This window comes from Cyprinodon tularosa, unplaced genomic scaffold (assembly GCF_016077235.1).
Source record: "Cyprinodon tularosa strain WSP-4 unplaced genomic scaffold, ASM1607723v1 ctg459, whole genome shotgun sequence".
Taxonomy (NCBI): Eukaryota; Metazoa; Chordata; class Actinopteri; order Cyprinodontiformes; family Cyprinodontidae; genus Cyprinodon; species Cyprinodon tularosa.
The window spans coordinates 79,997-101,903 of NW_024039184.1; the positions used below are offsets into that span (position 1 = coordinate 79,997).

General features: G+C 45.1%; 2 protein-coding genes across 2 annotated transcripts in view; both read left to right on the forward strand.

Moving 5' to 3' along the window:
- The window catches only part of g2e3 (G2/M-phase specific E3 ubiquitin protein ligase), a 28,671-nt gene extending 15,157 nt beyond the window's left edge, over window positions 1–13,514 (forward strand). The window contains exons 8-16 of the mRNA XM_038300907.1: window positions 2,035–2,159; window positions 2,229–2,322; window positions 2,395–2,565; window positions 2,634–2,788; window positions 7,830–8,014; window positions 8,097–8,269; window positions 11,986–12,025; window positions 12,097–12,268; window positions 12,347–13,514. Coding sequence (XP_038156835.1) covers window positions 2,035–2,159; window positions 2,229–2,322; window positions 2,395–2,565; window positions 2,634–2,788; window positions 7,830–8,014; window positions 8,097–8,269; window positions 11,986–12,025; window positions 12,097–12,268; window positions 12,347–12,651 — 1,420 coding nt within the window. The 3' untranslated portion in view covers window positions 12,652–13,514. The remainder of the gene's footprint in view (window positions 1–2,034; window positions 2,160–2,228; window positions 2,323–2,394; window positions 2,566–2,633; window positions 2,789–7,829; window positions 8,015–8,096; window positions 8,270–11,985; window positions 12,026–12,096; window positions 12,269–12,346) is intronic.
- A 3,359-nt stretch (window positions 13,515–16,873) lies between these two features.
- The window catches only part of scfd1 (sec1 family domain containing 1), a 42,699-nt gene continuing 37,665 nt past the window's right edge, over window positions 16,874–21,907 (forward strand). Inside the window, exon 1 of the mRNA XM_038300897.1 lies at window positions 16,874–17,018. Within this exon, the coding sequence (XP_038156825.1) occupies window positions 16,958–17,018 (61 nt within the window). The 5' untranslated portion in view covers window positions 16,874–16,957. The remainder of the gene's footprint in view (window positions 17,019–21,907) is intronic.

A 21,907-nucleotide genomic window follows, 5' to 3' on the forward strand; every position in this document is an offset into this window, starting at 1 on the left:
AAACTCAAACGAGAAAAAGACTTTTGCTTTGAAACAAACCAGCCGCCATATATGCAATGGATCATTTTGGTTCATATTTAATGAGACTTTCTTTCTACAGCAGTAGTTTTTTTTCTATCCTTCAAAGATGTTGAACTGTTTCTGGAGTTAAACTTCTCTACACATTTAAACAGAGGTAAGAAGGTAGAAATACATTGTTACTTTGTTTAGGTAGAAATGTTGGGTATCTGTAACCTGACTCCCCCAGATGGATTTGCTCCGCATATCCATCTGGAAACCTTCCGTTGAAGTAATTTTGGGAAGGGGCGAAAATACTGGTTAGCTGATTGGCCTATGTTGGTGATAGACGGGCCAAATAAACCAATCAGATCAACGAAGCATATGATGTACTAACAGAGCGACGACGAAGAGTAGCCAATTAATAGATCAAACTCTTGCCGAAACCAGTCGGGAGAAGAGCAAAAACATATTTTCCTCTGAGAAAAGCCTCCAGAGCAGTGTTTTGCTCTTCTTTCAGTGAAGAAATACTCTGTAATTCCGATAAAACTTGCTCGATAGCCACGCTAACGCTAGCTTCATCGGCTGAAGCCGCCATGTTCTTTAGACCGAACTGTCGCGCTTCTCGTTGCGTCACACCTCAACCCGCCTCAAAGCCAACGCTGATTGGACGTTCGTTTGGTGAACGGCTCCAAATTTTCTTTAACTGAGAGTCTCCAGACTGATCTGCGATTGAAACCTTGAAAGCTCGCGAGATCAGGATGGTCTCACGAGGCTAGGGTATCTGTACTTTACTGGAGTAGTTATTTTTCTAGACTTTTTACTTCTACTCCTTACATTTTAAAAATAGTTTTGTTTCATTTAATCTCATTTTCTATATGGCCTATTGATATTTAAAAAAGAAAAAGAAAAAACATTAAAATAATTAGTTTCATCCAGAAAAGTAATTTCTTTCTGAATCGAGCGTTTTTATTGTCATTACCCTGACACAAATACTCTGCATGTAACCCATCCCCTTGGGGAGCAGCAGGCTGCCATTGTGCGGCGTCCTGGGAGCAGTGTGGGGTTAAGGGTGTTGCTTTTAGACCCAGAGTGGCAGTCTCTGGGAGTGGGGCTTAAACTCAGAACCTCAGGATTCCAAGCTGTATATCCTAACCACTAGGCCGCCCCTCCCAAAAGCCTGTAATGCTTGGACTCGGTGCTGCCCCAACTTGTTGTTCACTACAAACCAAAATAAATAGTTTTTCAAGATGATGCAAAGTAAAGTTTCACACCATTACCATTAGTTATAATACTAAGATATTAAAGCTATATTGGAGAATGTTCCAGGTGGATCATCTCGATTGCAGGAGGAGAAATGGACTTGCATGCGTTTATTTGGCGTTCCCTCTCGGGAGCACGTACAGGGTTGTGTACGTGCGTTTTTTTTTTTTAAAGGGGAGAAGTCTTTTCAAAAATTCGCAAAAATCTTCCACTATACCTTTAATGTCAGGCTATGAGGGATTTTTAGATGACTAATTATGTGCAGTTTTTAAATGATTTAACTTAAAAAATACCTATAGTACAAGGAGAAAAATATCACTACTAAACAATAGCAGAGAAAAGCCCCTTTAGGATCAGCAATGTGTATCGTTTAAAGGTCCTAAAGCAAAAAAAAAAAACTCACAGAAATTTTAATTAAAAGTAGTTTGGAACTCATAGAAAAATCTAAAAGCTTTAGAGATGAAGATTTTTCAAGTGGAGAAGGTGGGTCTTTTTTTGCAAAAATCCTCCACAATGCCCTTAAATCAAAAGAAGAAATCATCCAGAATGTTCCTTTAACAGGGTAGTGCAGTAAAACGTCTGTCCTTAACAAGTTTTCCTGCATTACTTTTACTTTTGTATTATTACTTCAAGAGCTGAAGTTGATCCTCTAACTTTTACAAACATGTTTTTAAACAGTAGGATTTATACTTCTACTGGAGTAATGAATACTTTTGACACCTCTGCATTTAAATGTCTCCTTCTGACATCTGTAATATCTCCTGATGGTTTCAGGTGGTTTGAGTTGATCCGGTGCTGCCTGTGTGGATCCAAAGGAACTCACCGAAAATGTTCAGGGCTGAAGGTGGACACCATTGACTGGGCCTGCAGCGACTGCATCAATGCCACGGATGGGAAAGGTCTGACCTGGCAGGTATGTGGTCTGTTTGTTGGTAAGATCATCCAGCTCATGTTGTTCTCTACTGCAGCATCTCTGGTAGCCTCGCCTCAGGGCGGCCAGAAGAGAAGCCTGCTTTCCAAGCGCCACCTGTCTCCCATGCCATCTCCGATTGGCTATAAAAGGTAAGCAGAGGAAACGCTTCTTTCTCCACCTGGAAGATCCTCTGTTCATGCTTTCATCCTTCCCTTTGTCAGACCGTGTACACCGGTAAGACCTAAATCTCCTGAGGAGTTGCTCCGGTCTCTGCTTCCTCACCGATACCCTGTCAGCACCCAGGTGGAGGTGCACGGAGACCAGGCGCTGTTGGCGGGTCTGGAGCTGGTCCGAAGGGCCGACTTTGACCCATTGCATTCGCTGTCCGTCTGGTAGGTTCCTTTCTCTGCTCTGATGCTTTCCCCTGTTTCTGCTCTTCAACTGTCAGCTGTCTGTCCAGCTTCAGAGACCTGCAGTCCACCGCCCCCCTCAGCACTGCCTGCGACGGAGAAGCAGACAGGAAACACTTCCTGAAGCTGCTGATGGAGCAGATCCAGAACTCAGTTGTGTTTGAGGGTCCGAGCAGTTCCAAGAATCTGGCGCTGGACTCCCAGGGTAGGCAGAAGCCACTTGGTGTCCGATCGATCCCACCGCCTCTCGGTGTCTATGGTGTAACGACTGTGCCATTGGTTTAAGCGCTGTCCTCAACCTACTGTCCTCTTTTAGGTTTCATCTTTGCGCGCTCAATGCCAGCTGTACCAACTTTATAATGTATGTATTTTTTTTTTTTTTTTTTTTTTTTTTTTTTTTACAGTGTCCTGTCTGGCAAGGTGGCAATAAGAATAATTGTCTTGATGCCAAAAGGAGCCCAACAGATTTTACTTTCACAAGTGTAGCGGTATCGCAATTGCCATACCGCTCCACTTGTTTCATGTATATAAATTGCTTTATTATAATTATGCAGGGAGTTTTACAGTTCATATGGACACTGCAATGTAAGTAGAGCAGAAAAACAGAAGAAGAAGAAGGAAAAAGAAAAAGAAAAAAACAGGACAAAAGATGAAAGAAAGAGGAGATAGGAAGGAGACAATGACAAAACATTTTCAGTCTGCTTCAACACCTGTAATGAGATGGAGAAAAAAAAAAAAAAAAAAAAGAAAAAAGAACAGCACAACCAAAAAACATGGTACGAGATATACAATAAAGCAAACACCTTGAAACTATCACTAAAGTAATATTATTAAGTCTGACATGTACTCTGTGTTACCTGAAGATATGAATGTGGGGTTTCTGTTTGGAAGTGAATCTCTAAGTACCTGAAGCCTAGCACCTGTAGTTGTTTGTGAGGGTGAACTTGTGCATGTAAAGTTTTAACCATAGAAAAAAATGCTCAATAGTGGTTGTGGAGAGCCGGAGAGGCACACCCCCCAGAGCACTGAGTCCAGCGCCGGGAGACCCAAAGCCCCAGGCGCCCAAGGGGACCCCAGAAGCGAAGGCACCAAGGCGGGGCCAGCCCCGGAAATCAGACCCCACCAAGGCAGGAGGAGAGACAGCCACGAGGAAGCCCCCCAGCCACCGCCATGCCGGCGCCCCGGGGAGCCGCGGGGACGAGTCCGCGGGCCCCGCCGGCAGCCGGCCACCCCGAAGTAGGGCCGGGCGCCGAACACCAGCCCCCCCACGGCGCCGACCGAAACGCCCCAGCCCCACAGAGCACCGAAACACGCCCCGCCCCCCAGCACCAAGCCCCGGCGACCGGCCGCAACACCCACCGCGACCGCACCACCCAGGAAAACACTAAGACGGCCCCGCCCCCGGCCGGGGCCCATGCGCATCCGCCGCGAACCGGCCACGAGCGCCGCGGGACCCCCCCCAAAACGCCCCCCCGGCCAAAAGCGCAGCCCCACCCCACCAAGACCGATGCCAACAGCGCGCAACGAAACACACCGCGCACAGAATCAGCCCGAGAGCAGAAAAGCCGCCCGGCGCAAAACCGCAAGAGGAGCAGACCGCAGCCGGCGCAACCACCCCCCCCAGCAGCCCGAGGGGCAGCACAAGGCCAGAGCGGAGCGAACCGCGCCGCCCCCCCACCGGACGATGCCAAAGCAGCCCAGCCACTATAATGTATGTAAATGAACCACACCATCAGCCAATCACACTCTAGTTTTTTTCATCCAATTAAAGCATTTGTTCCAAATACTAAATCCGGTTTAAAGAAAAACCCTTCGCCTGTGTCCGAACGTCCGCCCTAACCCCTAAACCCCTCCATCACTACATAGAGTAGGGACTATATAGTGAACTTTATAGTGAACTCATTCAACTGACAGATGATCATTACTTTTTGCTTCCTGTCGGTCATGTGACGCCGCCTCCCCGCATGGTGCCTGCACCATCTTTTGTAGTCGTCGCTACAACAAATCCCAGAAATATCCCAATCCGGGATATATCTGCTCGTCTGGTGAACATTGATGATCACTACTTCTTCAGGGTTCCCGTGGGTCCTTAAAAAGTCTTAAAAGGCATTGAATTCTTCAAAACAAAACTAAGGCCTTAATTTGTATTAAAATGTCTTAAATCAGTCTTTCGTAGGTCTTAATTTTTAAAACATCATAAATAGGATTATTTTTATTACGATTTATTTTTGTAATCTAAATAAAATATTAAATTGAAAACCGTTTTTTTTTTTTTTTTTTATAAAAAAAAAAATAATGGCTCGCCATTATTGGTTCCGTCCTGATAGCGGAACCAATAAAAGCGTTGTTGTGGCCGGGACATTTGGGAGATGCGGCATTAACTTCTTGTCTGGAAAATATGAGCAAGTGTAAATGTAACCAAAATTGTCTCCAGCCAAGAGTTTTCTCCATGGCTAAAACCAGGGAACATACATGAGGCTCAGTGGATTTTGTTCAAGAAGTCATTCAAGCTCAGAACGATGGGAATTAAGGCAGTGGAGTCGCACATGCGAAGCACGAAACACAAAGTGTCAAAATGGAGTTACTGAGAAACAGACGGTATTTCTCAGTTTAGTTCCACCCTTGTCTCTGCAACGCCTCCACTTATCACCATATCAAACATACTAAGAAAACCATACAAAGAAAAATAGCTGCAAAAAAGACTCACCACTGGTTATGTTGGGGCTTTAAAACGGATTTGTTTTGTTCCCTGCTAAAACAAAGTTTGTGAATTCAGTTAAATAATTGTTCAAATATATCTGTCATTTGTGTGTTTTTAGCTTTCTTCCTGTATGGGAAGCTTTTCAAAATTTGAAACATTAGTGCAGTGGTTTATGTTAAAATAAACCTTTGGGTTAAGTTGTTGCAAGCAGGTTTTTCTTGTGTTTCTTGTGAATTTGGTCTGAAATTTTTATTTCAAGTGGCATTAAAAAGTCTTAAAAAGTCTTGAATTTAACTTGCCTTTTGCTGTAGGAACCCTGTTCTTAAGGTGCAATGTGAGAAATTTTGAGTCCACTACTTTTTCATCCACTAGACATTCGGACACTCATCTAAAATCCTGTAATCACTATATAGTGATGAGGGCGGACGTTTGGACACAGCCCTGGAGGAAAAACTTCCCAAGAGGAAGATTTCCATTAAACGGGCACAGACGGGCCGACGTTAGCCCCGGCTGCCGCAGAGGGGCCGACGTTAGCCCGTGGAATGCTTGCGAGACTCTCCTAGAGAAGCATTATGGGATTTTTTTTCACAGCAGCCGGCTGTCTGGTAGCAGGAGATAACAAAGATGGTGCAGGCACCATGCGGAGAGGCAGAGTCACAAATGTACACTGAGTGCAGAATTATCAGGCAAGTTGCATTTTTGAGGATTATTTTTATTATTGGGCCACAATTGTTCTTAATCAACCCAAACGACTCCTTAATATCAAAGTTTCATATTTTTGGAAATTGATGTGTTGTTTTTTTTAGATTTGGCCATTTTATGAGGATATCTGTGTGCAGGTAAATATTACTGTGCAGAATTATTAGGCAACATAATACAAACAAATCTATACCCATCTCACTTGTTTATTTTCACCAGGTCAACCAATATAACAACTCAAACTTCAGAAATAAACATTTGCGACATTCAAAAACAAACAAAAAACCTAAATCAGTGACCAATATGGCCACCTTTCTTCACCATGATGCTCAAAATCCTTCCATCCATAGATTCTGTCAGTGTCCTGATCTGTTTGTGATCCACATTGCGTGCAGCAGCCACAGACACTGTTTTCCCTCCCTGTAGATCTCACATTTCATGAAGGACCACAGGTTCTCCATGGGGTTCAGATCAGGTGACCAAGGGGGCCATGTCATTATTTTTCTCCTTTTAGACTTTTTCTTGCCAGCCACGCTGTGGTGTATTTTGATGCGTGTGACGGAGCATTGTCCTGCATGAATATCATATTTTTCTTCAATGATGGCGACCTCTTCTTGACCCACTGTTTGAAGAAGGTGTCTTCCATTAACTGGCAGTAGGTCTGGGAGTTGATCTTGACTCCATCATCAACCCGAAAAGGTCCCACAAGCTCATCTTTGATGATAGCAGCCCATAGCATTACCCCACCTCCACCTTGATGGCGTCTGAGTCGATAAGGAACTTGCTGCCCTTCACTGATCCAGCCTGGTGCCCATCCATCCATCTGGCCCATCAAGACTCGCTCTCATTTCATCAGACCAAAACACCTTGGAGAAATCAGTCTGCAGATATTTCTTGGCCCAATCTTAATGTTTTTTCTTGTGCGTCTTGTTCTAAGGTGGCCTTTTGTTGGCTTTCCTTACCTTGGCCAGGTCCCCGAGTATTGAGCACCTTGTGCTTCTCGGCACTCCAGACATGTTGCAGCTCTGAAATATGGCACAACTGGTGACTAATGGCTTCCTGGCAGCTTCACGCTTGATCCTCCTGAATTCATGGGGAGTTATTTAGCATCTTCTTTTTTCAACATGCTTCTTGCGCCCCTGTTGGCAATTTGCCATGAACCACTTGCTTGTGCAATGATTGCGCTACAAAAGCTTGGCAACAACCAAACTGCTGCACCCCTCTGAAAGACATCTGACAATTTTTGTCTTTTCAGAGTCTGTCAAATCTCTTTTCTGATACATTTTGCTAAAGGAAAGGAAGTTGCCTTATAATTAAGCCCACCTTATATAGGGTGTTGATGTCATTAGGCCACACCCCTTCTCATTACAGAGATGCACACCACCTGATTTACTTAACTGGTAGTTGGCTTTCAAGCCTATGCAGCTTGGAGTAGGACAACATGTATGAAAAGGATGATGTGGTTGAAATACTTGTTTGCCTAATAATTCTGCACACAGTGTAGTGATCATCTGTCCGAACTGTGTGTTACCTATGTTCACTATATAGTCCCAGCAATATATAGTGATGGAGCGATTTAGGGGTTAGGGCGGATGTAAGGACACTGCCAGAGTCGAGCACGCAGCTGGTGTTGAGCACGCAGAGGTGGAACTGAGGTTGAGGACAGTGGGTTGAGCGCGTCAGACAGGTTTTGAGCTCACGCATGTGTGATGTTTGAAGGCTGAATACCTGCCTCACTCCGCGCTCGGATTGGTGCCTGCACACTCAAACCAAATGCACAATTGTTACTCCTCTCCGTGTCTGTCGTAGCAGCCTCACAGGCCGTGTTCCTCTCTTTGTTCTCCAGCCCTGCGTGAAGATCTGTACTTTGACATCGGCTCCCTGCTGGCTCTCTGTCTGGTCCACGGCGGTTCGCCCATTGGCTTCTTCTCCCACGCCCTCTATCAGTGTCTGTTCAACTACCCAGCCAACCGCCCCCTAACTCTGAACCACATGACCCCCAACACGCACTTCACCCAGCAGGTCCATCAGGTGAGTGTAGGACGGGTTCTGCTGCCTCCAAGGTCGAACCTGCTGATTTCCCAGAATGACTGCGTGGTATCGGTCCATCTAGATCGCTGCCGCCCAGAGTTTAGATGAGCTGAAGGAAGCCACGAGGAAGAGCTGGGAGTACCTGGAGCTGGCTGGCTGTAACAGACTGGTCACCAGACTGGAAGACAGGGAGGCTCTGGTGGAAGACCTGGTCAACTTCACCATGATCACCAGGATGCAGCTGCCGCTGCAGAGGTGAGGATCAGGTGGTTGGTGTACCATGCAGAACCCAGGAAAGTTCTAAAGAATATTTAATTAGACTTTATTTCCAAACAGCAGGTCATCAGATCCAGGGAATAAACGGCTATTGCATAAACAAAGAGATAAATAAAAAAATACAGTCAGGATAATAAGTAAATAACTTCAACTATAACAATAAACAGCAAAAAATAAAAAATCTTATTATCCATATTAACAAGAACACAGTATATCCACTAAATATAAGAATCTGCTATGTTGTTAAATAAAGAGTTCAATAGCTAACCTTTAAAGTCTGCTAACAGAGCAGTTAGCAACATAGAAAGTCTAATAAAGGAACCACATAAGTACATCAGAACTAATATGGTACTGATTCAATATTTGTCAGGGTACATCAGGCTGCTGGAAATCATTTTGATCTGACAAAAGACCTATGAGCCTATAGGCCTATTTAAAATACAATAAATAAAAAGAAATAAATGGATTGAAATTCACTACTTTATTGCCATACACACTTAAGTGCACGGAACCAGGGTCTGTATCACACACACACTCAGGTGACTATATGAGCTATTAATTAAACTTCAAAATAAAGGAAATGTCAGTGGCTTTATCCCAATTTGTTTTTATTTATTTTTTTTATTTGTATGAGTTTTTTTCTGGATGCCAAACCAAACACAAAATCTGATCAGTCTCTTCCACATCATGCAGCCACTGCCATCCAACCAACTAGGCCGGTGCCACGGACCGTGAGAACGTTTCATTACTGCAAAGCCGAGCAGGAAACTGGATGTTGGCTGGAAGGGCGTGTCCAATCCAATCACGCTAGCTACGTTTGCCGGTGCAACTACCATCATAGGCGGGTGGACAGTCTCCTCACTCCGGCTGTGCTCTGTTGTCGTGGTTGAGTTACCGTACTAGTATTCTTGGTGTTTCTGTCATTAGGCTACTAGTCTGCTGCCACGAGCGGGATTCCTCGGCGACCACTAGCTTACTTGACGTGTCCAGTTTGCTAACTTGCCATGACAACGTAACTTCAGTGAAGTTGCGTTGATTAGGCCTCATAATGATTGAATTAAAATCCAAATACACGTAATAGTAAAATAAAAAGGTCAAAATCAATCTCCAAAATATCTACAAGAAATGTATAAATTGTGTATTTTTAATGCATTTTTAAAAAAAGTCTCCCTCTCCCCACTAGCGGGCATGCAGCACCCCCAGCACCCCCTTTTCCTGCGGCCATGGGCTAACACGGAGTACAAGTAATGAATAACAGCCCTCAGCATCCCGATACATGGAATAATGTGACTAAACTATGTTGAGTAAAAATATATATATAACCAAACGAATCTTCTTGAAAAGTAGATATAAACATGCCAGAGCAGCATCGAACTGTAAAACGCGCACAAAACTGGAAACAAGCTCTCTCTGTGAATGTTATTATCAGCTCAGAGAAGTCTGGTCAGAGCTGCACCCCACATTCACTGTCCAGGTGCTGCTCACCTGATGGGGCATTCAAGTGTTCCCTGGAAACCCTAGCACTCACTGATCTGCTTTTAGATAATACCCACATAAGGAAGTGAAGCTATAGACCAAAGGCCAGAACGCACTGAATCTGATTTTGCACCCAATCTTACAGAAAAATCATGTGGCGTTTTGCGGTCATTGATCTCATGCAGGGGGCAGGATAGCTAAAACAAATCCGCTTTGGGGGAAAATCCCAAATAAAATCTGTTGATCTCACGGGGAAAGAGTCGGTTTGGAGTCGCACTCGTGTTTATTGAAAGCAGGACAGACTGGGGCAAAAACAATGAATGAAACATTAAAATGGAAAACTTTCCCCATGATAGTTCAGGAGGACAGAAAACGGATAAAGTAGTGATCCTCTTTGAGGACAGAAACCAAAAAACCAAAATAAGGAGGGGCAGACAGAGCAGGTAACCGCAGCACATCTCTCTCACCTCTTTATGAAGAAAAAAAAAAGAAAGAAAATTTCGGATAAACTTCCCAGATCTCTGAGAATCACCTCTCTGCCTCAGTCACCAAAGAAACCGTCCCACGCCATTTATTGCTGCATTTTTCTTTTCTTTAGATGTAGATCTGTCAGGTCTAAGCACCTAAAACATCCAGAGATGGGAAGTAACTAAGTACAAATACTTCGTTACTGTACTCAAGTAGATTTTTCAGATATTTTTACTTTACTTTACTACTTATTTTGGAAGTAACTAAGTACAAATACTTCGTTACTGTACTCAAGTAGATTTTTCTGATATTTTTACTTTACTTTACTACTTATTTTTATGGCGACTTTTTACTTCTACTCCTTACATTTTTACACAAATATCTGTACTTTCTACTCCTTACATTTTAAAAAATTGGCTCGTTACTTTAGTTTTGAATCATTTCAATGGAGTTACCGTTATTATTTTTCATGTCATCAATACCAAATTCAATCTAATTGGATGGAAATCTACGTTGCATTTGACGCACCACTACAAGATGAATTGACAGATTCGGCGGTATTCATTCACGGCAAATCATTGCAGCTTGGTGGCGGTGGCGTTAGCATAGTAGCATGGACGACGAGATGATTGAAAATGAACACAACGGAGATCTAGTTCTATTGGCAGACATCCATTTAAAATGTAGGCAACGGCATGAAAAAAGTGGTTTCTACTTTTACTTTTATACTTTAAGTAAATTTACAAGCCTGTACTTTGTTACTTTTACTTGAGTAAAGAAGTTTAATCAGTACTTCCACTTTTACCAGAGTATTTTTTAACACAAGTATCTGTACTTTTACTCAAGTACGGAAAGTGAGTACTTTTGCCATCTCTGAAAACATCATACATACATACAGGGAAAGAGTCTACAATCTCCACCTCACTTTGCAGTCTCAGCGTTCTGCTCGCTATTTATTAGAAATCAGGGGTCCCTTGTTACAACAGCTGAGACTGCTCTAGAGATCAGAAACAAAAAAATTCACTTGCAGTCAGGGTAAACATCCTATAAATTTCAGGGTTCAGTCAAAGTTTAAGCGGTTGAAGCTGTTCACCAAAGTTCAGCAGGTCGAGTGCTGCCCGTAAATCAACCACAACCTCCCCAAAAGCAAATCTTACAAATCACAGTATACTTCAGAAAAGATGGCTATGAACACTTGCACATAGCACACAGCTTTATGCATGATAACACTACACAGATACATTTATATACAGTTATTCTAACAATAATCATTATGTTTTTAGTAGGTGAACATTCTCTATCTGTTCTGGTTCTAGATGCTGCACAGAGTCGTTAAGTGAGGCTTTGCTTTATAGAACGCAGCGGTGGTTTTTATTGATAACTTTTCATAATCTGTTCCGGTCAAATGACAATGTAATGTGAAATTGTTGTAATGTGTGTATAGCTCAGGGACAGAAATGAAAAAAATCTGCTCAGATCTGATCACCCTGCCTATTCGGATCCTCTCTATATGCAGTCAGTGTGACATGGGGAAAAAATTGGATCTGAGATTGAAAAATCGCTAAAACCAGAGTGTTCAGGGATTTACAGAGATGTTTCCTGAAGCTCAGTTTTTACAGCCAGCCTGTCGTTGGTACGGTGAAAACCTGTTATCCTTTTTATGATCTGTTGACGTGTTCCTAGTTCCTTCTATAATGACTCGGTCCTGCAGTCCCTGTTGGACTTAGCTAAATGTTATTTTGCGCCTGCAGGTTGCGGGAAGGTCTGCACACGTTGGGCGTTTTTGATCAGGTGAGTTTCACGCTGCAGACTGTTCAGTTAAAGAGCGGTGCTGAAAAAGTGAACTTTCTGATCTGATTTAGGTTCAGCTCATCCCGTCCGTCTTCTTCAGTGTTTTCTGTGAGGCTGCAGAGCCGCTCACTGCAGAAACGCTCAGCCAGCTCTTCACCGTCAGCTTCTCCGAGCAGGAGGACAAACTGAACCTGGAGACGCCTGTGGTCACCTTCTGGAGACACTTTCTGCTGGAGTGTGAGGGTAGGATGTGGATGCTGTTTTATTCATATGAAGCACTGCTCAGACACCATGAGCACCACCTTTATCCTGTCTCCTCAGTTGGAAGGAGCTCCGTCTCCCTTGAGGACGTCCTCCGCTTTGCCACCGGCGCCAACAAGCTACCAGCAGCCGGCCTCTTCCCGCCGCCCTCCATTTCCTTACTCCACCGTCCACCCCCCTACCGGGTGGGGTTGAAGGAGCAGAGGGAGGGAGTAGAGCAGTGGTTGGATGAAGGGCTCTTCCCTCAGAGCAAACCCATGTCCAACAAGCTCCTGCTGCCTGTTACCTCCACCTACAAGGCTTTTAAATGCTCCATGGAGCAGGCCATCAGCCATCACATCCACCTCTTCCCTTTGGACGCCTAGACGGCAAAGTGCCTTTCGTTTTTTTTACATCCACCATCGTTATGGAGTTCTTTTGTTTTGTTTCTTGTACCGTCTTGTTTCCTGAAGTCAAATGTTTTCTTCAGGGTGTCAGAAGGTTAATGTAACCAGATCAAGGCTTAGATCAAAAAGAAAGTTTCCATCTTTACAATCTTTCTCCAAGTTCTTAGTTTGAAAACGTTTCAGAGCAGGAAGGTTTTCTGGCCTCCCTCTGCTGTCGATTCCTTCTGGCTTCAGTTTAGGCTGCAGAGAATCAGGAAAACATGACGACTCTTTCCACTGTGATTGACAAACGGTGATGAGGCTGTTTCCATTTATTCCGCAGCTGTAGCTTCAGGTGAAACTTCTCTGAACCCGGCAATGCTAATTCTTAGCAGTTCTTGGGTTCTGGACCAGCTGGTGACTCCAACTGGAAGATCTTGTTCTCTACCGCTGACACTCATCTGAAAAAGAGCTTTGATTAATTTTTTGTTAAAACTAGACCACGTTTAAAAATTGAAATGTGACATGAGGATCCTGGACTGGTTTTATTCAAGGCCATTCCCTTTTAGTTAAACCAGACGTGTTCCTAATCAGTGGGAAATGTCTGAATGGTTTTAATGGCATTGTTGTTTCTGGATGAGCAAAACTGAGAACTGGACCAAAACCAGCTAACTGTAAATGTCTGGATCTTTGCAGCTTAACCTCTGAGTCCTTTCTTGGTTTTTTTGTCGCTTCTGTCTGTACCTGTTGTTATTTGTACAGTGCTGACTTTATATCTTTGCTCTGACTTTAGCATTTAGTTCCTTCCTGTTTATGTTTGTTTTTCTGTTGTTTTTTTTTTTAAAGTTTGATTCTTGCCGTCATGTTTCAGGGTTGGTTTTTATTAGGTTGATAATATTTGGGACAAAGGGCCTGATGAAGTGGTTTTCAGTGGGTGAGCTCTCTGACTCTCATGCTACGTTCACACCGGACGTGGCAGAAGCAGCGAGTTTACATGCAAAGTCAATGGTTGACACGCATCAAGGCGCAGCAAAAGGTCCCGCAGCGCGTTTTGAGCAGCAGGCGCAGCACGTCGGGAGCGTTTTAGCATCTGACGCGCTGCTGCTTGAGATGGAAAATTGTAACTTTTGCTGCTCGACGCGCCGCATCAACCAATCAGAGGAGCTGATCTGGGAGCTGGCAGGGAGACAAACACATCGCTGATGACACAGAGCGCTGTGATCACTCCTCTGAAACAGTTTGACGCATAAATTAACTTAAAATGCAGAAATCTGCCGGCAGAATATGTTCGCTTTTATTATCCTGGTACCTGCAGTTTAGATTATTTAGATGAAAAACACCTACCAGCTGCCGCGGTGAACCGCGAGGAGGCAACCGGGCCAGAGGCTGCTGTTCAAGGGAGTCCTACTGTCGGCGCACCGCCGGTATGTGGGGGTCTGAGCGGCTCCGACAGAAATAATACTGGAAGGCGGGATGTAATCTGGATGAACTGACTGCACTGATTTAAAAACATATTAAAACTACTTTATTCCCACTGATCACAGCAAATATAGCTGCAAGGCAGAGAAAGGATAGTAAAGCTCCGCCCAATGCGCGTTAGAGCCACTTTTGCACCGCGCAGCCAGAGCAGCAAAGCTGCTTCAGCCGCGCGTCAGAACAAACTGTTACAAGCAGCAAAAATGAAGCAGCAGATGCGATTTAGCTGCTCTTGCTGCGTCCGATGTGAACGTAGCATCAGACTACCAGTTTTTACAGTGGACGTTCACAGCATGAACCTTTTTCGCATATCATGATGCTCCAGCCTCCAAATAGTTTAAATCAGCTTCCCTCTAAATGCTACACATAATGAAATTTGGAAAAAGATTTCAAAATTCCATAATTACCTAACTCCAGCAGACTCGGATGGATGTATCAACAACCACCTGGACTAAAGACTCACTGACAGACAGAGCAGTTTATTAGACTGAAGGCTCAGCTGTCTGATCCAAGGGTCAGAAGCAAGGGTGTAACTTTGCGATAAACATTGGTGGGGACGCTCTAAGGGTGGTGGCTGATGGACCTACAGCTGCTCAAGCCGAACGCTTTCAATACGGTTTATATTTTCCAAAAATTCGCTCAAAAACATATCTATTGAACGCTTTACTATTGTTGAGAACACAAGAGTACCTCAATATATTTGTGGTATTTATAGTTATAGACAGATGCCTGCCTTTAGTGCATTGTTTTATAAAGGGCTCAAAAACATTAATGTATTAAAAATGATGAATAACAGTCGATACCAACATCAAGATATCCTGCATCCCTAGTATGGACACAACTTCAACTTCATCCATCCATGCCTGGCTTCCCTTTAAGCTGCATCAGTGATTATCCTCCTTCACAAGCAGCAAAATCTAATTTAGAAATGTGTCCCATATGTCATTAACAGCCAAAGACTAGATATTGTACCTTATATTTCAAAAATCATTTATACACTGATCTTTATTATGTGTGCTTTAATTCTTGCAGGTTTCTTATACTTTAATTTTAAGTCTGTGTCCTGTGAGTCTGTCTCTGGGTTGGCTGGCTCAGCTATTTCTGAGTCTTATTGAACTACAAAAGACAAAAAGATATGTTGAATTTTATTATAGCATTGCATATTTTTTCTTGTAAACTTGGGGACACATTTTTGAAAATCCCAGAAAATCTGTTTTACCTTTAAATCAGCAGCTGTCCCTAATTGTGTCTCTGCTCTGCTTAAAATCATATTTATGAACCTGTCTACCAATATAAAGATGCCAGAGAAAATCATTTTCAGGATCTCTAGAAGCTCTGCAGTCTGATTCTCTGCTCCATATGAAAACAACAGATCTGTGTTTATTTTAATCTGTAACTGAGTAATGTTCCTCTGAGAAGCCCAGCTTTTTTAACTTGTATAAATGTACCTATCTGTTGCCATTTTTATGCTGGAAAAAATCCATATGTGTAACAAACAGATTTCTCGGTGGAATCTCTAATTTTTGTAACCAACTAGTCTCCTAACCTTTACTTAATTATATATCGGAGTAGCTGCCGGTTAAAATTTACTGAGTGCTGCTGTGAATTTATGTTAAATGGCTTGCCATATACGGTATCTCTTCTCATCCTCTTAGCGACTCTGTACGCAGTGAATAGCGACACCAAATAACTGGTGAAGATTCTCAGTCATCCAGGTCATAGTCATTCCGTAAAAGCTTAAAAAACAAAGTCCAGTGGATTGTTTTTTAAACTTTTACGGAATGACCCCAAATAACATTATGTCACAAAGCGCAGAATGTTTCACCGAGAGGTCGACTGGAGATCAGCGGGAGAGAGAGGAGAAAAGACGGACTAAAAATGCTCTGAACACAGTAGGAAGACTCTGAAGTCAAAGGGAGCATCAAAGATGGAGCAGAAGCTGAGGACAGAGAGCTGGTGAAGCGCTTTGTGGCATGGTGTGGAAACAATCATCTGATCCTCACGGTCAACAAAACGACATAATTCAAGATTTCGGAAGAAACGGGAACAAGTTGTGTCCTGTTCACATGCTGGGAGAAGAAGTCCTTTGGTGTTCACCTGGACAACAAACTGGACTGGAGACACAACTGGGAAGCCGTCTCCAAGAAGGGACAGTCTGCTGTGGAGAGTGGTTATTCCTCCATCTTCATCAGAGCTAATGACTGAAAGAAGCTCAAGCAGCTGATAAAATAAGATCGGCTGTTATAGGAACTCCTGGAATTTCTGAAGATGATTTCACAAAGAAGGAAAAGGATGATGGCCAACAGTGAGCATCTTATTCAGAAGATCTTTAAACAACTGAGTGTCTTGAGTCAGAGGCTTCTCCAGACCCACTGTAGGACAGACAGCTGCAGATCCTTCCCCTTTAAGTTAAAATTACCATTTTCTAAAACAAAATGAATTAGAACTCCAGAGAAACTGATAAATTTTTCTGTAAAAAATATATATTTTATTTGTTTTGAAAAAAACATTTTGCAAATGAAAACTGGTATCCTATCTTAATCCTTTGAATTTCGACTTTGAAAGTCGAAATTCAGACTTTGTACATCATAATGATGACTTTGTATCTAATAATTATGACTTTGTATCTCATAATCATGACTTTCTATGTGGCTTTTTTTTTTTACTTTCATGTGGCTTAAACGGGCTTCCATACTTGTCTGCTAAATTGTGTAAAATTAAGGTTTATACGTTTCAATCTGGTTTCCAGGAAAATATAACGAGTGATACCTCATTCATATCCACTAGTCTCTGATGTACGATAACGTCGGACCGCGCGACTGCCACGTCAATGGTTCCGTCATCACTATCAACAGAAAACATGGCGACGTCTGTCCGAGAGAAGCAAACAGGTGAGTGAAAACGCCTAAAGCTGGGCTGTTTTCTGCTGGAATATGGTTCCATCCACATAGGATAGCAGAGGCCATCACTGCTGGGTGGTTCCGACCGAACCGAACCGAACCTGGACCTCTGGTGCAGCCTGTCAGGCTTCAGCAGCCCGCGCGCTTGATAAGCTAGCTGCTCATACCGGTGCTGCGGCTTGAACGAAGCTGCTTCTGTCCATCTGCCGTTTATATCAGACTGCTGTTGATGAGCGAGTCCACGGGAGTGGACGCGTGTCAGCTGTGGGTGTCCTGGATGGTCTGAACCTGCAGCTAGGATGGAGTCCATCCGCCCATTCACCAGCCTTCTCTCCCTGCCTGTGCTCCATTTAGTTCTATAGCGCCAATTCACAACGTAGGTCATTTTACAGAAATAATTCAGCCAGATCATACAGCCAAATTGATTCAAAGTTTTCTATCTAAGGAAAATTTAATTGATTGCATCAACTCGTTGACTCTTCAGCAATCCCTCAGCTTCTGACGCATAACCTCTGCAACCGTCAAATCTTTCTCTTTGCGTGACCACGCCCCCCGCGCAGAGGTTCTGCAACCTTCGTCACGCACCTAAAAAATATCCTGACTTCGCTTCAGACGGTCGCAAACCCGTGCAGACCTCAAGCTGAAGTCTGCAGACAAAAATCAGCTGTGATTGGTCCTTGGTATGCCTTTCTGGCTGTCTGTGGTTGTCCTTCTCGATTCGGTGCCGGGGCGCGCCATTTTTAAAAACCGAGGAGTAATAGCAACAATGGAAAACCACCAGGAAAGGTTGATCGAGGAGGTTCGGAACTACAACAACTTGTACAATGCCTCCAAAGAAGTTCTCGCAACCATCTGTCGAAGTTCGCAGTATGCTTGTAGCGACAGTGGAGAGGAAAAATTATCTTTGAACAGGAGGAAATCTTCAGCAGACCAAGGCACAGTGTGAGCGACCATCTGCTGAGGCCGAGGGTTCAAGGAGACAGAAGCAGACATAGAAAAAGAAGCATAGATACAAAAGGCAACTGTCAACCAGCTCCACAGGCGGCCCCATCCAGGAAACACACAGCCAGGCAGACGGGCTCCGAGCCAGCTCCCATGTCTGAGAACACATCACTGGAAAACAGGCCAAGCGCCAACATCTAGAAACAAAGGTGTTGATGGCAGCAGCACAGCTGATATTTCTCTCCAGGATGGAGTCACAGCCAAACAGGAACAGACCAGATGAAGCTACTATGAGAAAAAGCAGAGAGAGCAGAACGTTAGAGATTGAACTAACAGATTCTGCAGAGTGGGAGAATAGAGATAGAATGAAGCAGAATGATGAAATAGGGGTCCCTATGTCCTCCAGCAGTCTAAGCCTATAGCAGCATAACTAGAGATTGCTCAGGATAATGTTGGTAGCAGACGGTCAACCATTGGCTAAAATCATGATGCTCCTTCACATCACACACAGAGCTTTCTAAAGGGCTGTTTATACTCCCACAGCAGTGTGTCGCAGTGAGCTTGACATTTTTTATTTATGCTCAATATTGAATCGTGTTCTGTGCTATACGCTGTGGGTCTAGATACGGCCAAGGCAATGAGGAAGTGGGGACATGACGGCGAAAAAGAGCGGGGATCCAGTTGGAAAAAGGGTCCCAGCGTTCTAGCGCACAAGTTGTTTTTCGCCATTTCGGTCATAAAAACAAAACAAGTCGGCCTCCTGTCTGCAGCACTGTCTGCGGTCAGTTACAATCTGGGAGAGGTACAGCAGACCATCTGCGGAGGGGTGGGGGCGTCTTTTTGTTCACTGCGACACCTACGCAGATGACCTAGTTTCATCTGCATCAGATTAGATCTGATCTTTAGTCTGCAGCTAGAAGGGAGAGACACGATTTAGACTAGCAGGAAGCAACGCACAGTCTGGAGGCGTTGCACAGGGTGGAGGCGTTGCACAGGGTGGAGGTGTTGCACAGTCTGGAGGCGTTGCACAGGGTGGAGACGTTGCACCGACTGGTAGCGTTGCACAGGCTGGAGGCGTTGCACAGGCTGGAGGCGTAGCACAGGCCTATAGGCGTTGCACAGTCTGGAGGCGTAGCACAGGCCTATAGGCGTTGCACAGTCTGGAGGTGTTGCACAGGCTGGAGGTGTTGCACAGGCTGGAGGCGTTGAACAGGCTGGAGGCGTTGCACAGGGTGGAGGCGTTGCACAGGGTGGAGGCGTTGCACAGGCTGGAGGCGTTGCACAGGCTGGAGGCGTTGCACAGGCCTATAGGCGTTGCACAGTCTGGAGGCGTTGCACAGGCCTATAGGCGTTGCACAGTCTGGAGGCGTTGCACAGGCCTATAGGCGTTGCACAGTCTGGAGGCGTTGCACAGACTGGAGGCGTTGCACAGGCCTATAGGCGTTGCACAGTCTGGAGGCGTTGCACAGACTGGAGGCGTTGCACAGGCTGGAGGCGTTGCACAGACTGGAGGCGTTGCACAGGCTGGAGGCGTTGCACAGGCCTATAGGCGTTGCACAGTCTGGAGGCGTTGCACAGGCTGGAGGCGTTGCACAGTCTGGAGGCGTTGCACAGGCTGGAGGCGTTAAACAGCCTGGAGGCGTTGAACAGGCTGGAGGCGTTGCACAGGCTGGAGGCGTTGCACAGTCTGGAGGCGTTGCACAGGCTGGAGGCGTTAAACAGGCTGGAGGCGTTGAACAGGCTGGAGGCGTTGCACAGACTGGAGGCGTTGAACAGGCTGGTAGCATTGCACAGGCCTATAGGCGTTGCACAGTCTGGAGGCGTTGAACAGGCTGGAGGCATTGCACAGGCCTATAGCCGTTGCACAGTCTGGAGCCGTTGCACAGGCTGGAGGCATTGCACAGGCTGGAGGCGTTGCACAGACTGGAGGCGTTGCACAGGCTGGAGGCGTTGCACAGGCCTATAGGCGTTGCACAGGCCTATAGGCGTTGCACAGTCTGGAGGCGTTGCACAGGCTGGAGGCGTTGCACAGTCTGGAGGCGTTGCACAGGCTGGAGGCGTTGCACAGGCTGGAGGCGTTGCACAGGCTGGAGGCGTTGCACAGACTGGAGGCGTTGAACAGGCTGGTAGCATTGCACAGGCCTATAGGCGTTGCACAGTCTGGAGGCGTTGAACAGGCTGGAGGCATTGCACAGGCCTATAGCCGTTGCACAGTCTGGAGCCGTTGCACAGTCTGGAGCCGTTGCACAGGCTGGAGCCGTTGCACAGGCTGGAGGCGTTGCACAGGCTGGAGGCGTTGCACAGGCTGGAGGCGTTGAACAGGCTGGAAGCGTTGCACAGGCTGGAGGCGTTGCACAGACTGGAGGCGTTGCACAGACTCGAGGAGTTGCACAGACTCGAGGAGTTGCACAGACTCGAGGCGTTGCACAGACTCGAGGCGTTGCACAGTCTGGAGCCGTTGCACAGTCTGGAGCCGTTGCACAGGCTGGAGCCGTTGCACAGGCTGGAGGCGTTGCACAGGCTGGAGGCGTTGCACAGGCTGGAGGCGTTGCACAGACTGGAGGCGTTGAACAGGCTGGTAGCATTGCACAGGCCTATAGGCGTTGCACAGTCTGGAGGCGTTGAACAGGCTGGAGGCATTGCACAGGCCTATAGCCGTTGCACAGTCTGGAGCCGTTGCACAGTCTGGAGCCGTTGCACAGGCTGGAGCCGTTGCACAGGCTGGAGGCGTTGCACAGGCTGGAGGCGTTGCACAGGCTGGAGGCGTTGAACAGGCTGGAAGCGTTGCACAGGCTGGAGGCGTTGCACAGACTGGAGGCGTTGCACAGACTCGAGGAGTTGCACAGACTCGAGGAGTTGCACAGACTCGAGGCGTTGCACAGACTCGAGGCGTTGCACAGACTCGAGGGATGACGCTGAAACAAAGGAGGCTTAAAACTGAGGTAAATCATCAGCAAAGATGGACTAAGCAGAAGCAACATGGAGGGAGGTTTAAAGGAAGACATATGAGTGTCAAAAACAGGAAATGCACACAACAAAAAAGGAACAAATGGGAAGAAAGCAGAGTCCGTGTTAGTGATCCAAGTGTTAGAAACCATTTAAAAGAAATTTACAAAGAGGAAAGCCAAATGGACGCCATTTTAAACACAGAGAAGAAGACTGCAGTGGACTAAGGATGCAAGTCATGACTGTTGAATAGTTAATCTGAATTTGCAAAGAAGAAGATGCAGGAACTACTGTTTGGAGCCGTTCTGATGAGATTTCTAAAAACGACTGGCTAAAGAAAACCTGCAGATTTCCGCCGTCATTGACAGCGTGGGGCTGCATTTCAGCTGATGGCTCTGGGAGGACGGCTGCCCTTACAGCGTCATTAAAGGAATGTATTTGTTTTTTATATTTTGGACTCTCTTCTTGACCTGTCAATTGAAAGGATGTTTGGGATGATAAAATTATTTTTTCAAGCTGATAATGCATCTTATCATAGTGGAAGAACTGTGGAAATGTCCCTTGAAGAAAATAGGGGTCTGGGAAAAAGTGTTTTTTGCGATATATTGTGATTTTCAGCTGCCTGACATAATATCGATCTTTCAGTTCCTTATGAGGGAAAATGGACTCCCTCTGACCGCCACAGTGGTAGATGACGCTGTGGAGCCCTTTTGCTGTGCAGCGCAGTGCTTTATCTGTAGATCTGGCGGTCATAGTGGACTGACTCAAACCCCAAAACATCGTGGATACCAAAATAACTAAATGATCAATATATTCTGATGAACATATACAGAACTCGCTTTTTTATCTATACATTTCATTTTGATAGCCGAGAAGAACATCGCAACATATATAGTGATATTGATCTAAACAATAAAAGTTGTCTAAAGAACATCGCAACATATATAGTGATATTGATCTAAACAATAAAAGTTGTCTATGTCTAGTATAAG